Source organism: Crocodylus siamensis, chromosome 5, assembly GCF_052110815.1.
Source record: "Crocodylus siamensis isolate JL-2025a chromosome 5, ASM5211081v1, whole genome shotgun sequence".
In the NCBI taxonomy this organism is placed as follows: Eukaryota; Metazoa; Chordata; order Crocodylia; family Crocodylidae; genus Crocodylus; species Crocodylus siamensis.
In genome coordinates, this window is record NC_143399.1 from 22,987,963 (window position 1) to 23,002,652 (window position 14,690).

At 39.7% G+C, this 14,690-nt stretch overlaps 1 protein-coding gene across 1 annotated transcript in view; it reads left to right on the forward strand.

The window, feature by feature from the left end:
- ST6GALNAC5 (ST6 N-acetylgalactosaminide alpha-2,6-sialyltransferase 5) overlaps positions 1-14,252 on the forward strand; it is a 108,638-nt gene extending 94,386 nt beyond the window's left edge. Inside the window, exons 4-5 of the mRNA XM_090048870.1 lie at positions 4,257-4,364; positions 12,765-14,252. Coding sequence (XP_089904996.1) covers positions 4,257-4,364; positions 12,765-12,996 — 340 coding nt within the window. The 3' untranslated portion in view covers positions 12,997-14,252. The remainder of the gene's footprint in view (positions 1-4,256; positions 4,365-12,764) is intronic.
- Positions 14,253-14,690: the final 438 nt, after the last annotated feature.

Here is a 14,690-nt window from a genome sequence, read left to right on the forward strand (position 1 = left end):
GAACATTACAAAAACAAACAACAGAGAGGTAGAAATGGTGGTTAAATCTCACTTTGGGGGAATATACCTGAAAGCAGTTTTTTACTGGTTTTGAAAAATCAAAATTGATAGGTTATGCTTTCCTATAGAGGAAATGCCACTGTTCTGTGAATTATAATGGCTGTTTATTGAATTTAAGCATTCTTGGAACACTGGAGCTGTAAAGCTTCTTGTAAAACAAATACACATTATTCATACATTAGATGCTTCTGAATAGCTCATCTTACACTTCCAACTGGGAAAAGGGGAGTTGTTATGATAGTTACATCTTTATGAAACTGTGTTATTTACAGACTTACAAATCACATTTTTAATAAGTGACCCAATGCAATGCAAGAACTTTGTTATGTATAATGTAAAAAAAAGGGTATTTAAGCTATTGTCTAAAGGAAAAAGCCCCAGATGTATTATTTTAAATGAATGAATGCTTTTATGTATTAAATAGGCATAATTAAAAGCAGTATAAGAGTCCCCACTTAATACAAATGAAGAGCTGAGTTTACAATGCTGTAAGTCTTGAGGAAGTGTCGTTTACCCAACCATAAACTGCATGCAGAGTTCAAGCCCAAACCTGGACATGGTGTTGGGGGGGCATGCCTTTCAGTCTTTCAGGCTCCAGGACACAACCAGAGCTCCTCCATAGGAGACTATTGCACTTTGTTGGCTGAAAGGACTATCTCCTGGCTCTGTTTGTTCCTAGCCTGGGACAACGTGACTGTGGCCCATCAGGGCTCCTTGGGTCTGCCATAATACAAGTAAGACATTAATAGCGAAGTTGAGAGAGAGTTCTCCATGCCCGATCTTTATGAGTCCAGCCTACAAGGTGGAGGATTACAAGAACAAAGCAGCAGGGAGTCTTCTAGCCCTAACCACCCTTGCCATAGTTAGCACCCCTCTGAGGTATCTGAATCCATCCTGCAGTGGGGTTTCAGCATAGCCCTCCAAGGCTTGTCCCTCCCACACTGTCTCTATCTTTATCGCCTCTGAAGCAAAGGATCACTGTCAACCCTGAGAGTTTCTCATGAACTGCCATGCATCCCCACCAGCTAACATTTAATTGAAAACATCACGAAGGTGCTCAGGGCCTCATGTGATTACAAAGCGTTGATCCTGGCCTGGCAGCCCACCATGTTGCAGAGGTCTGTGTGCACCATTGCTCTACAAACATTAACCATGTAGTAAAGTCCCCTCAACTTTGCCTGGGATGTGGTGGTGGGGACTCTTTCCCCCTTTCCGCCCCATCTACGGTTGTGAGGAATGATAGCAGCAGGGATACTACCAGCGTAGTGAAGTCACTTCTTTCTCCTAATCTGTTCACCCAGAGCAAAGAAGGGGAGGGGGACTTATAATGGAAGGGGAGTTATAATCTTCTCCGATTTCAACCTATAAAACTTGTGGGAGTATCAGGTATGTAGTTACTGCTCTGGTACGTGGGAGTGATTTGAGCAAGCCGTATGAGGCTGTGCAGTGAGGTCAGGGCTTCGCACTTCTGCAATGGCCTTCAGACGACCCATCTCCTGAAAGGCACAGAGGGAAGTTTAGATTTTAATTACACTATAACTAAGTGTATTTTAGGCCCAGTCCTGAATAAAGTCAAGTCCCAATACGAATCAAGGGCACTTAGATCCTTATGCAATTCAGTCTTACAAACAGGTTCTTTGGATAGAAGAGTGTACACACTGCGCTGTAGCAGAAATATTCCTTTAAAGAAATGCTCCTTCAGAGGGCACGTATGACATACTTGAAGGACTAAGAAGGTTAAAACGAGAGATGAAAATAAATGAATAGGCAGCACAGTAAAAGGAAAGGAAGATGAAAGGAAACATGAGTACAAGAAATTTGTAGAAAAAGACAATTTACAGAGCTGTGGGGGCAAGAAAAACATTGAACAACCTGGAATGTTCTCTATTATAATTTCTCTTTTACTGAACACTTTTCAGTGATTATCTACAGAAAAATGGTGATGGTGGAGGAAGGGAACAAATCTAAATGCAAGGTTGCAATAATTAAGGCATATATTCTGCTTTTGCTGTTACAAGAAAAGAAGTAATTGTATGCATTATGGTTATAAAAAGGGCAGATTTAAAAACTAAAGGAAACCCTTCCAAAAAACATCACCAATTAAGTAGTCCAGTGAATGACAAAGACTCCAGAGTAATATAGTTGATATTGCAAAGTAACTGTACTTGAAATAACTTTATAATTGAATATGGGGACATTAGGAAAATATGATTCAGAACCAATATTACTGTAATTAGATAAAGGAAGCATAAATGAAATAACTGCAGGAAGAATATTTCCATAGAGATTATAAACGAGATTTTGGTGGAGCATAAAGGCCTTTAATTGTAATTTAGTGTGCACTACAGAATTATCAGCACAGTGTGTTAGTTCATCATATAAAAGAATATCTGATAATTCTCCCTAATAAGCACATGACAGCTCTTCATATTCTTTCATTACAGCTGATTAGGTGTAAAAACAGTAGACATTCTTTTGTTTGAATCTTGTTGAAATATTCTGTGAAAAGGCAAGACAATGTAACCCTGCTTCTACACTGTCATCTTGCAGTGTTGGCATTTGAAGCAGTTAAGGAAGCTAGAATGGTGCTTGTTCAACTTTTCACATTTAACTTCTTTATTTCCATTGTTTGCCTTTTCAATTAGTTTGTTATAGCCCATTATTTTCCTATTTATTGAAACTATGTCAGAGTAACTAGCAAAATAATTGTGTCTAACCTAAAATGGCCAAGCCCAGCTGGGTGTTCTGAGCAGACTAGATGCTTGGGGGTGGGGAGGGGATCTTGACTAAACCTCTCGCATCTCAAAAGCAATCCTTCTCTATGAGTTCTTGTCCCTTCCCTCTCCACTTAGTCACTGCTGATCTGGAAATTACATTTTATTACTGTTATCCGTCATACTCCAACTGAGATCAGGGCCCCATTGTGTTAGGTGCTGCATATACATGGATAGTGAGAGAGCAATGTTGGCCCTGAGGAGTTCAGGCCGAGATTCTAGCTCACCTTCTTTAGGGGCTGCAATAAAATGTGAGCGTCTGACCCCGGAGGGTGATCTGAAGCAACAGGTTAGGAACTGAGACTGTACAGGACTACAGTGAGACCTAGATGTTTCCCAGGTGTGACCCAGATCACCTCTTGCTCTGTAGGAAGGTGCCTACAGGTAGCAATAGGAAACAGAGGTTGTGTCTGATTTCCTACTGCTCTTCAGAGCTTAGGGGTCTCACTCAGGGCTGTGAAAAAGGTGCTTTCTTTATGTCAGGATTCAAAGGGCAGCATGTATCTGAACTATGAAGTACACGAGCCCTCTGCTGGTAGTGATACTTGTAGCAGGAGCACCTGTCCAGGAAGTCAGAGACCTTGAGTCCTAGGTCCTGAAGGGATTTGAACTCTCATCTCTCCTTGTCAGCAAAGTGCTTTGACCACCAAGCTATTGATTACACTGGGGGAGGCATTCTTCCACATTTCCTGGCCCACTGGGTAGCCAAAAGCACAAAACTTATGGGGCCAAAGGAAGAGCATGGCCATGTCATTGGCTTTTGGGGTAACTTTAGCACCTTCCTCCCACCTCTGAGGATTGTGCATAACTCAGTATTAGTTGCAAACAAGTTCCCTTTCACCTTTTAGCCCAAGAGACCAGTGATTAGTGTATGTGTAGGTCTTATGCTCATCAGACAATGAGCGTACAAGCTGAAGGGGCTTTAAACATACATCTCCCACTTCCTAGCAAGGGGCTCTGACCACCAGGCTATATGCTAGGCACTGTAGTGGCTCCCTCCACCTCTTCAAGAGGGGACAATATGTAGGGCCCGAAGAGCAGGAAGTTAGGAGTGTGGCTCAGGGAGGTAGCTACTGCACCAGAACATGGTCCTTGTATCTAGAATACACGTAGCTATATTATTTCCAGTATAGCAGAAATCATAAGGGATCAGAATGACATAGTCTATAGTTAACTAAGGTAAACTTAACAAAAAGTTCAGCTAACTATTAACGTGACAGTGTCCAAAATTAATGACAACAAATATATTAGTCCACTGACAGAAAGGACACAAAGGTACTCATTAAGTGATGAATGAGTAGTCTTTCGTTGCCTAATTTTCATTGCCTTTCCCAAGACTGGAAAAAAAACTGCCCAGAAATTACTTCAGATATCTCAAGAGTATTTGTCACCCTGGAAACTTAATTATGTCTTTGCTTTCAGGAAGATATCCAACACTTGGCTTAGCACGGGATGGTTCACGATGAGTATCGCAGTTGAGCTCTGTGACAGGATAAATGTTTATGGCATGGTGCCACCGGATTTCTGCAGGTAAGATTTATTCAGGAAGCATATTAGCCAGCAAGGGTGAACATTGTAGATACATATCTGAATCTTTAATTTTTATTCATGAAACATGTCTGCAGTCCTCTCAAAGCAATTAATTAACACATCCCAAGATCTGGTTCTGAAAACAACAAACAGCATTTAATTATGTTATATAAAATATTAAAAATTTTTGTTCATACTGAGGGAGAATTAATCCATCTTTTGGCTTTCTTTTAGCCTCTGAATATTTATCAGCTAAGAGTAATGCAATAATTGGCATGAAATTAATCTGGAAAAAACAAGAGAAAATATCAGTCTTAAATAAAGTGAATTATTTCTGAAGGGATATTTTTTCTACCAGTGAAGGTAGGAAACTAATTTGTCTAGTTTCTAAATTCAACTTTTCAGCAGCCCTAATTAAGACCCTTATTTCCCCCATCACAAAAAGCCTGGAACAAGGGAGCCCTAACCTGGCCCTACAAAATCTGAATTTGCAAAGTGAATTGTTAAAAGTGTTTGCTCCCCATTTTGTAAACAGAGATGTAGTTTTGCAGGCACACAGTGATTTTTGGCAGGTTGGGAGGAGCATAATTGTTGTTTTGGAAAATTTACCAGTACTGGGAGTTAACCCTTCAGAGGTATCATGCTAGGGAAAAAAAGGTCTGTTATTGATCTGTTTTACAAGACAAAGACCATATTCTCGGGGCTTACAACCAAATGGGTCCAGTACAGCATTTCATTACTTGCTCAAGTTGGCACACTCCCCATTCCAAGTATTGTTTTTTCTCTGACGTTTCCACAGCAAACTTTTTTATCTTAGTGAAGTCTATTTTATAATGACATATCATTCAACTTTGCAATAAAAGCAAGGTTTCAGAGAGAGCTTGGCTCATTATATTCATTGTCAAGGCTGCTTTTATCGTTTTTAATTCCTTGAGCCTTGAAAAGCAACTGCTAAAGGCCTTGCAATTGTTCAGGGTAGGAACTAAAGATCCCACAAAATGCAAAACAAGAACATAACACCAAATTATGCTTGGGGAGAATTTGTTTCAATTCCTAAAAGCACTGAGGACATATGTTATAACTTGGACTGTCCTTGGGGTTGGTATGGTGCAAGTGCTAAGACTTGTGATTGACAGGCCAAAGGTCGCAAGTTTGAGGTAAGAGCAGAAGCACTCGTGCCATGACCCTGTCAGATGCCAATGAATCTGCAAATTCTTCTAAATCCCTTGTCAAAAGGGCACGAGAAAGGAAAGGAAAGGAAGGCTTGTCCCTACCAGGGATCCCAGATTTCATTGGGAACTCTTGAAGGAAACAGTCTGACTCAGGCATCATAAATAACTCCTGCTGACAGTGCCTGCTTCTTCTCTGTCATATCACTTCAATAAGACATTCTTGTGCACTTCCTACTCTAAAATGATAATGTTTTTGGCACCCATTTTAATGGCTGCCTTGTCCTAGCCCAGAAATTGTTGTATTCCAGTGGTAAATAAAATGTTCCTTATGCCTTCATCGGTTATAAATCTTTATAATGCTTTAATTCAGCGTAAAGCAAGACAGTCTTTCTTTGAACATGTGTAAAACCTTCATGAGAATTAATGCATTGTAGCCAAATGGCATAATAGTAAATTGTAACACAAGAAATAATATTTACTGCTATTGATATACATAGTTAACGTTTATAGCCGGTATTAACAAATTATAGCACAAAGGTTCATTTACCTACTTGTGTAAAGGGGAGATGCAGCTTCCTAATGAACAAAATTTAAAATATCTTCAGTGTGCCTAGTAAGACTGCAGAGGCTTTGCCTGGGGAAGGTCACGCATAGAACACCTTGAAAAAGAACCTGGTGCTCTTGTAACTGTAGCATGAACCACTTGGTTTGTCTTTAGTTCTTTAATTAAAATCTAATATATTCTAGCAACTACTTCATGATGCTTATTTTCAAAGACAGGGCAGCAACATTCATTTTAACAAACTACTAAAAGTGATTCAGTATGTTAGCTGAAACTGATAACCTGCATAAATTGCTATAGCAAAGATTCATAGAAATGAGCTGTGAAATATCTTGACATCTAAGCTGTGCTTCTGTAGTATACTTATAACACATTCTAGTTCAGGTACAGTACAAATGTGCAGTAAAAAGATCTGTTTCCTATATTGATACAGGTAAATACAGATAGGCATGCAGTTTTTGATATTCAGCAAAATAATCAGTATTAAATATGAGGGATTTGTGAAGTATAATTTTTATTTCTGTTCAGAGTTAGCATACCACCAAATTTACAACTGTAACTGTGGCCCATTATTTCTTAAGTATTAATTAGTTGAGTAATGAGTCTGGGTGATCACTGTCATGGAACTACATTAATATCACATCTGTAATGTGAAGGGCATCTCAAAGGTATCATGAATATCACATAGTTGATTCTGTTAAAATTATTAGCTTAAGTTCATTAACCAAATTGCTTTAAACCAGAGCAGGGAAAAGAATTCTAGCTGAAGGAATCTGTGCTACAGAATGAAAAGGTTTCAGCCTTAGTGCCAGCACTCCATAGTTTTTTGAGTGATTTATGCATGTAACTGAACTATTAGCTTTTGTTGGCAGTTGCAGTGGAAGTAGAATTGTAGATTTGATTATTGTGAATATTTGATGGCCATAAATGCACAAATAAGATTGACTCTGTTCGTGAGATCCCTTCCAGCCCTACGAAAGTATGAGGAAGTGTCATCCTTACCAAGGTCCTTGCTTGGTAACATAGCAGCTGCCTTTTCTGTTCCTGCGTCTCCTGGGGCTGCTCAGTATTATCTGTTGAAATGACACAGGGGCTTAGTGTTACCTCTAGCAATAGTAACTCCAGAGAGAACATCCACCAGGTGCTTAAGGCAATCAAATCAGGGAGAATATCACGGAGAATATTCCCAAATTCCCTGAGCTGTGAGTTGCAAAAGAGTGCTGGGTGAGGGAGGATGGTGCTATACCATTTGCTGCCTTCTGCACGGACCCCATGGAGTTCATCCCACCCAGAGTGTACTCTGTCCATTAATGTAATTGCATAACAAGACCCTAAATCTTTACAGACCAATTTCAGAGGCAGTTCAGAGCCATGTTAAAAAAGCATGTTGTTTTCCTACAGAGGATCCTTTTTTTGGAAGCTAAGCCATTTCCTACCTGTGATAATTTGCTTGGAAATTTGTGTTAGAAGTGCTGTAATTTATTCCTTTGGCCACCACATCTAAATGTGATGGTCTTGCCACCTCCCACTCCCAACTTCCAGCTGCCTCCTTGCAAATGTTATGTAGCTTAATTGTATGTGGTGGAATTATGCATTATATTTCCAGACATGTGGCAAATATTCATGAGACCCCATCTCTTTTAGTCCATCCTCCTTGGTCTAAGTGGGAGTATTTCCTGAGTAAGGGATGCATGATTTGGATCTGTATCGTCAGAAGCAAGTTGTAATAGGTGCTTGGAACAATTTTAACTGTCCTCAATAAGAAATAAGACGAGCAGTAGGACATTAGGAAGAGGAGGCAAAATAATCTAGAAATATTTACAGCTCTGGCACAAAATCCATTGTTTGACATGATAATAAAGAATAATGATAATTTACTCACCATTCAAAACGTATATATTACTTACCCGAAGTGGGGAAGTGCATATCAGCCTGATTTATAACTATTTTAATTTGTAAATCAAGAGGTTGACTGCAACAGGATATGGGATGGCCTTGTTTTTCTGCCTTGTTCCTTTTAATACAGACACAATTTGCTGTATTTTTCAGGTACCTGTGTGGGTGGATACCATCTGTGGAAAAATGTGCACTGAAGTGGTGAAGAGTAAATGATTGACACTGGGTACAAGTGCTTATTGTGTCACAGCGCTGGCAGGCTATTAGTTGGAAAATATAGTATATTTTACAAACTGCCTTCCCCAGATTCCTCCCAGCTGTGATATTAATATGCATGCTAACACTGACAAAATACTGATTAATGTCCAGTATCAGTCAGTAGTAATATAGCATCTGTTTTAATGCTAATAAATGATGTGGCTAGCAATTTCCTCATAGAAATTACTAATGCATTTCATTTTCTGGTGACACAAGTTAATTGCAGAGCTAGGAGATAACATGGTACAGTTAATTTGGGTTTCATGTTAGTAACCCAAGCCACACAGTTCAGATTCAAATCTAACTTCCTTGAAACTGATGGTACTCCATGCTGGGATGGTAGTATGTTATTCAGATGAGGAGTAGAGAGTAGGTATAAAAAGGCAGATCCATACAGAGATCTAAGTGCCTAATTGCTATGGTGGGCACCTAAATTTAGACTTTAATACTCTGACACTTCGCTTTGGTTCCATCTAACTCAGGAGTTGCTTGAAATCCATCGGTTCTTCAGCCTCCTCTGAGAAAATATCTACACTTCTAGCAGGGGATGTGCACAAAACCACACAAGTCCTGATAGGCAGGACAGTGCTGGTCCATGCCCAGAGCCCACCAGGATGGAGACCCTAAGAGCTCCTTTGCCTGCCGGGCCTGATTCAGTAGTGTTTTTAGAGGATGGCAGCCAAACTGAGCTTCATACAGAGAGAGGCTATAGCTTGGTGGTTAGAGGTTTTGTCTGTAAGACCCTGGGTCTGGCATCTCCATGAATATGTATGTAATGCAAAGTGGAATAGCATTAACAGGAGAGACTGAGATACCTTCTTAGAATACCCACTTGCTTGATGGTTAAGTCACTGAGATACTTTACATACCTCAAGTTTCAAATCCTTGCTTCAAATGAGACAGAGGTGGCTCTTAGCTAAGTCCCTCATACTAGGTGACTGCTTTAAGTACGGATTTGTTGGGTAAAATGAGGGAAGACGACTGCCATCCTCCTCTCCTCCCAAATACATGCAAACAAATTGACTGGTCTTAGGTGCTTAACTCTAAACCCTGCTTCCCTTCTCAGCATTCCCTTTTGGCTAGTTTAAATGTCTCCCACCCAGTCCCCCACCATCTTACTGGCTGTTTGCAGATCTAATTCTTAGGTGCACTGTATAGGTACCAAAGCTTCTAATTCTTTTCCTATGCACTGTATAAGCAGCCACAGCCTCTAACTCAAGGCTTTGAATTCCAGTATGGAGAAGATAAAGTCAGGTTTTATAGTGCTATGCTTAAGACCCCTTTGTGTTTATAGCCCTAAATTCCAATCTAAATCTGGATGTTCTCATCCCCTAAATTTGGCAGGTTTAGGCAGATGGTTTTGGTTCAGACCCATTTCTGCTTGTTAACTTTATACAGAATGGGTAAAAGACTGATCCTGGAAATGATGTCATGGGCAGATATCTGTTCCTATGATGTCCCACTGGAGTCACTTCCTGGATTGGGGCCTAAAATAATGTATTGTTAAGCTATACAGTAGCTATAAAGCCAACCTCACAAAGAGGGTCATTGATGTTAGGTATCTAAATCCTATTAAAAGAAAAGCCAAGAAGTTATAGACCTTGCCAGCTATAGCTGGCTGCCCTACTATGAGGAAGTTTGGCCTACTATAGAAACTCCCTAACAAAGCAAAAAGTAAGACCCACCACATTAATCTGATTATATGTTTGCAAGGAAAGAGTAAGGGGACATACAATGGATGAGTTCCAGCTTCCTTTCTTCTTCCTTTCCAAGTTCTTGGGTTCCTAACTCAGAACCCTGAATAATACATTTGAATTAACTCCTTTAAATAGTCGGGGACTGGTCAGTTCCTAATAGCTTAGATCTTCCCCCTGGAGGCATGGGATTTCTGCCTAATCCAGTCCTAACATAGCTTAATCCCAAATGGGCTACCTTTCCTTAATATAATGTAACCTTCAACAGTTTAAGAGGCCAGGAAGAGCCAGGCTTGGCAAATCTAGAGCAAATATAGCATGATTTGCCCATCAGCAGTTAAGTCAAATGCAATCCAAAGTAAGTACATTTATTGTATGGATATCATGGGCCAGATCTTATCAGCACTGATTTTATACCTGTGAATTTCTACTGATTTAAATGGAATTATACAACACTGGAGAAATCAGGGTAAAATCAGTCTTCATGGAAAGGAACAATACTCTAAAACAAAGGCATATACCTGTAAATATATTGTGAGTCTTTTTATTTAAATATCACATTAAAATATAACGTATTGGATTTATGGCAATGGTACAAACACATTCATCTAGGAGACTGTTTTCCTTTATAATATCTTGGACCTTTTATAATAAACTTAAAGCATGTGAAATTAATTTAAAATTGAGATCTAGCACTCTATACTTGATGATAGATAAGTAATCTATGTTTGGTACACATATATATATAAGCCCCATTTTTTAATTCAAAACTGTGCGTATATAGATGTATTAATAGATTTCTCTAAGTTTCAGGGTGGCTATGTACAATAAGTTCAGAATCAATCTTATTTTCAAAAATGTAATTGTATAGTTATTGTGGTTGTGTATAAGATTGATCTCAGGGTTGTGTTATTAGAAAGCTAGATTGATTGAATTAAAATGTTAATCTAAGGAATAAATGGAAAGCAGCAGCAATTTTTTACATTACTGCTATACATGCAATATAGAGGATGAAAAGTCAGAAAAAAATTAAATACTTCTGTAGATGACAGATTGTATAAAATAATAATAATGGCCTCAAACAAAATGCAGATAGATATTTCTGAATATTTGACTGAAATGAAATTCAAGGGCTGAATATTTTCTTTTTCTAAAAATAATAAAGCCTTGTTTACAACTGGCAGCCCTGATTCTGCATCAGCATGTTCCTGCAATGTATCAAGGAGCCAGTTTACCACTTAGTGGTAAGGCAAGGCTCCTCTAAGTTGCAATGCTATGCCAGTGCAGGATAGGTAGCCAACGGGAGGGGCTAGGCAGGCTATAGAACCATCATGGTGGGTTCATGTTGGCTAGAAAATATTCCTAGATCTTGTTTTTCTACAAGTGCAAATAACATCCTCTTTAATTTGCCAGAATTACATTAATTTGGATGCTTTTTTGTGAGGCCAACTTAACTAGACTCATAGTAAAAGCAGTGTAGAGGGTAATCTGTATAGTTTTCAAAACAACAGCGAGAGAGACACAAGGAAGGCATCTGGAAAATAAATTTATCGTGCCATTAAACTTAAATATAAGCAACTTTTCAAAAGCTGGCACCATCAATGCCAAGTTAAAAAGGGTTAAAATGATCTTTGACCCAAATAAATCGCTCCTTCACGCAGAAAATCTTTATGAAGTGTTGTGTTATAGCAGGGGTGTCAAGCCATCCCCGTGAGCTGGGGGAAGGTTGCTAGTCTTGTCTATGGGCCATAGCTGGACTGATCCCCTGTGCAGTGCTCATGGTGCTGAGTGCCACCTGCATGCCATATGCAACACATGCATACCTTGGGCCTCACTGCACATGGCACAGGGCACGTACTACCTGCGATGTGCAGCCTGGACCTGACACTGCAGGCAGTACAGGGGGTCCAGTCCAGTGCACAGAGTGCAGCCCTTGCCCCAGACCCCCTGTGTCACACATATCACTGGGTCCAACCTGTGCACTACATGCGGCATCTCTCCTGTGCCAGCCCTGGTTGCCATGTGCACAGCAAACCACAGAGCCAGCATGTGCTGCATATAGCACATGGGGCTGAACTGCCTGCACACGCTGCGCACAGTACGGGGGGGGCTGGCATGGCTGCACACTGGCTTTGGCGTGGCCCAATCCAGACTGGCCCTGTAGTTAGTATATAGGGCCAGATCATATGGTTCCATACATCCAATCCAGCCTATGACCCATATACTTGACATCTCTGTACTATAGGATAAGTTTTCTGCTGAGTTTTGTCAATGCAGTCACAAGGTCAAAAAGATGACATGGGTGATAGTATAATAAATTTGTGTGCTTGGTCTACTTGATTATCAAATGAGCATCAGTAGGTTATACCATCATCTTGGTATATCTGGGAGGCGGTAATGAAATTGGGTGATTACCTTCTGGGTTACTGCATCAAGGCTGTTCACAGGAGCTGATGTGAGAGAATTCAGTGACCAGGATCAGGTCCTTTCCCCCTGTTCTGTACCATGAATGCCTCTGCCGGTCTTCTCACCAGTCACAAACTAGATACAAATCTTGCTCAAGCATCATGCTTCAGCACTGCAGCATGCCTTGTTTTTGAACTCCTATTGTTATTTAGTTAACTGGAAGAGGATGGGGGGAAAAGGCTTTGCTTTATTCAAATACTGTTTAAATAAGCTAGTGAAAGGCAAGCTGCTGGAAATGCAGTTTAACTGGGACAAAAAACGATTTGAACCCATCAGCTTATTAGAGATAACATCTTTTTTCAATCAGTAAAAAGAACATCATGGGCTTCCATCTATTTTCTTTCTTCCACAGGGATCCTAATCATCTTTCAGTACCTTATCATTATTATGAACCTTTTGGACCTGATGAATGTACAATGTACATTTCACATGAGCGGGGACGAAAGGGCAGTCATCATCGTTTTATCACAGAGAAACGAGTATTTGAGAACTGGGCACGGACCTACAACATTCACTTTTTTCAACCAGACTGGAAACCCGAATCACTTACTATAAATCACCCTGAGATTAAACCGGTGTTCTGAGGAATGAATGCACAAGACGGCAATCACAATCACCTACTGTATCAGGCTTCAGGGTATTGAACCTCTGCTAACAGCAAACCAGCCTAAAAGAGAAAGGTTAACAGGAATTGTGGATGAAAATGCTACAATATTCAGGAAGTTACTGTGAGAGAATACTTAAAAGGACATTTTGTATCGAAGTGTATCTTAATCCAATATACTGTATAAATTGTCCAGCTGTCTGACTTCCTGTACGTGTATGTGATTTGTAAAAAGCAACCTGAACATCATTAATAAGATATTTAATTCATTATGGTTTTTTAAGGCACAATGCCCCTGAATTTTCATAGTGTAAACTTATAGTACTTATTTAATAGGGGTTTTTATGCAACCTAGGCCAGTATTTTTCTAATTCACAATTATGTGGTGATTTACCTTTCATAATCCCTCAACTCCCAAATTAATATTGCTGATGGTTTAGAAAGGCCTAGCTTCTTGTTTAGAAGTTTTCTCTTTGAAAAATATGATTCTAGCTAGCATGTAATTAATATTTGATCTGGAAATGTTGCATTTCTTTTTAAATGACTCCAGCATGGAGTCATTAACAGCAAGAACATTCCCGTGTGAAGGTCTAGTTAAGACTCTACATTCTTACAGCTCATGTTAATATGAAAATGGCAAAGAAAATTCCTTTTGATGTAAATGTACATTTGCAGCTATAACATCAGGCTTCTCTTTTTTTTAACTGGATGGGGGAGCGGCAAGGCAAGGTCTACTGCATTATGTTCTTAGTTCTCATCACCATCTGTGGCATTGTATAAATAATCAAGAAATGAGAGGAGTCAATGCTGGAGGTCTAAGAGCTTTCTTAAGACAGCCAGAAGTGGATTCAAAATACGTGATCAGGTGCCTTCCCCTCCAGAAGACAGTGGTATTTCTTACACAATGATCTCAGTCTACATCAGCCAGAAGAATATATATCAGTTGTGGTTTATCAGATTGCCACACCAAACTTACTGCATTTCACTGTTTCATTAACTTTACTGACTTTTTCCTTGTAGATTCTGGATTGCATTAAAGTTAAGATCCTGAGTGAATTAAGTTCTCTGAGTCTGAAATGGTCCTGATAAAGACAAAAAACTTGGCACTTTCTTCATAATGCACTCAAGAGTGCTAGTCCCAGCAAATCGAAGTGGTAGACATGAATAGTTCTGTATATGGAAACTCACATTGTGTCTTACTGGATTATAACTGGCTTCTGAATAAAGAGGATTTCATTTGCAGTGTGTTTTGCCCGTTCACTTCAAAATACTAAAACTTCCTCCTTCAAAGTAATTGCTGGGGGTAATTTACTTATTACACTAAACACTACAGTTCAGGTGCTAAAGCTCATTCATTATACAAACGCTAAAATTAGAAAGATGCAGTTGTTTGTAGTTCATCCTGAAACACTAAAAGCCAAGAAGCTCAGACCTGAACTGCAATACGTCATGGGAGTGCAGCTAAATTCAGAGTTACTTAAGCCCATTATGACCCAGTGCCCTCAATAAGATCACAGCAAGTAGAAATGACTGGCCAGATTCAGACCTGATATGAATCACTTCCAGCCCGTGAAAGCTTCTGGACTGTTTTCAGTGGGGGAGGTTGGTCCAATAACAGATGTGCCGAGTGAAATAGCTTTATTTATACCAACTGAGCATTGCGTGTGCATCTGA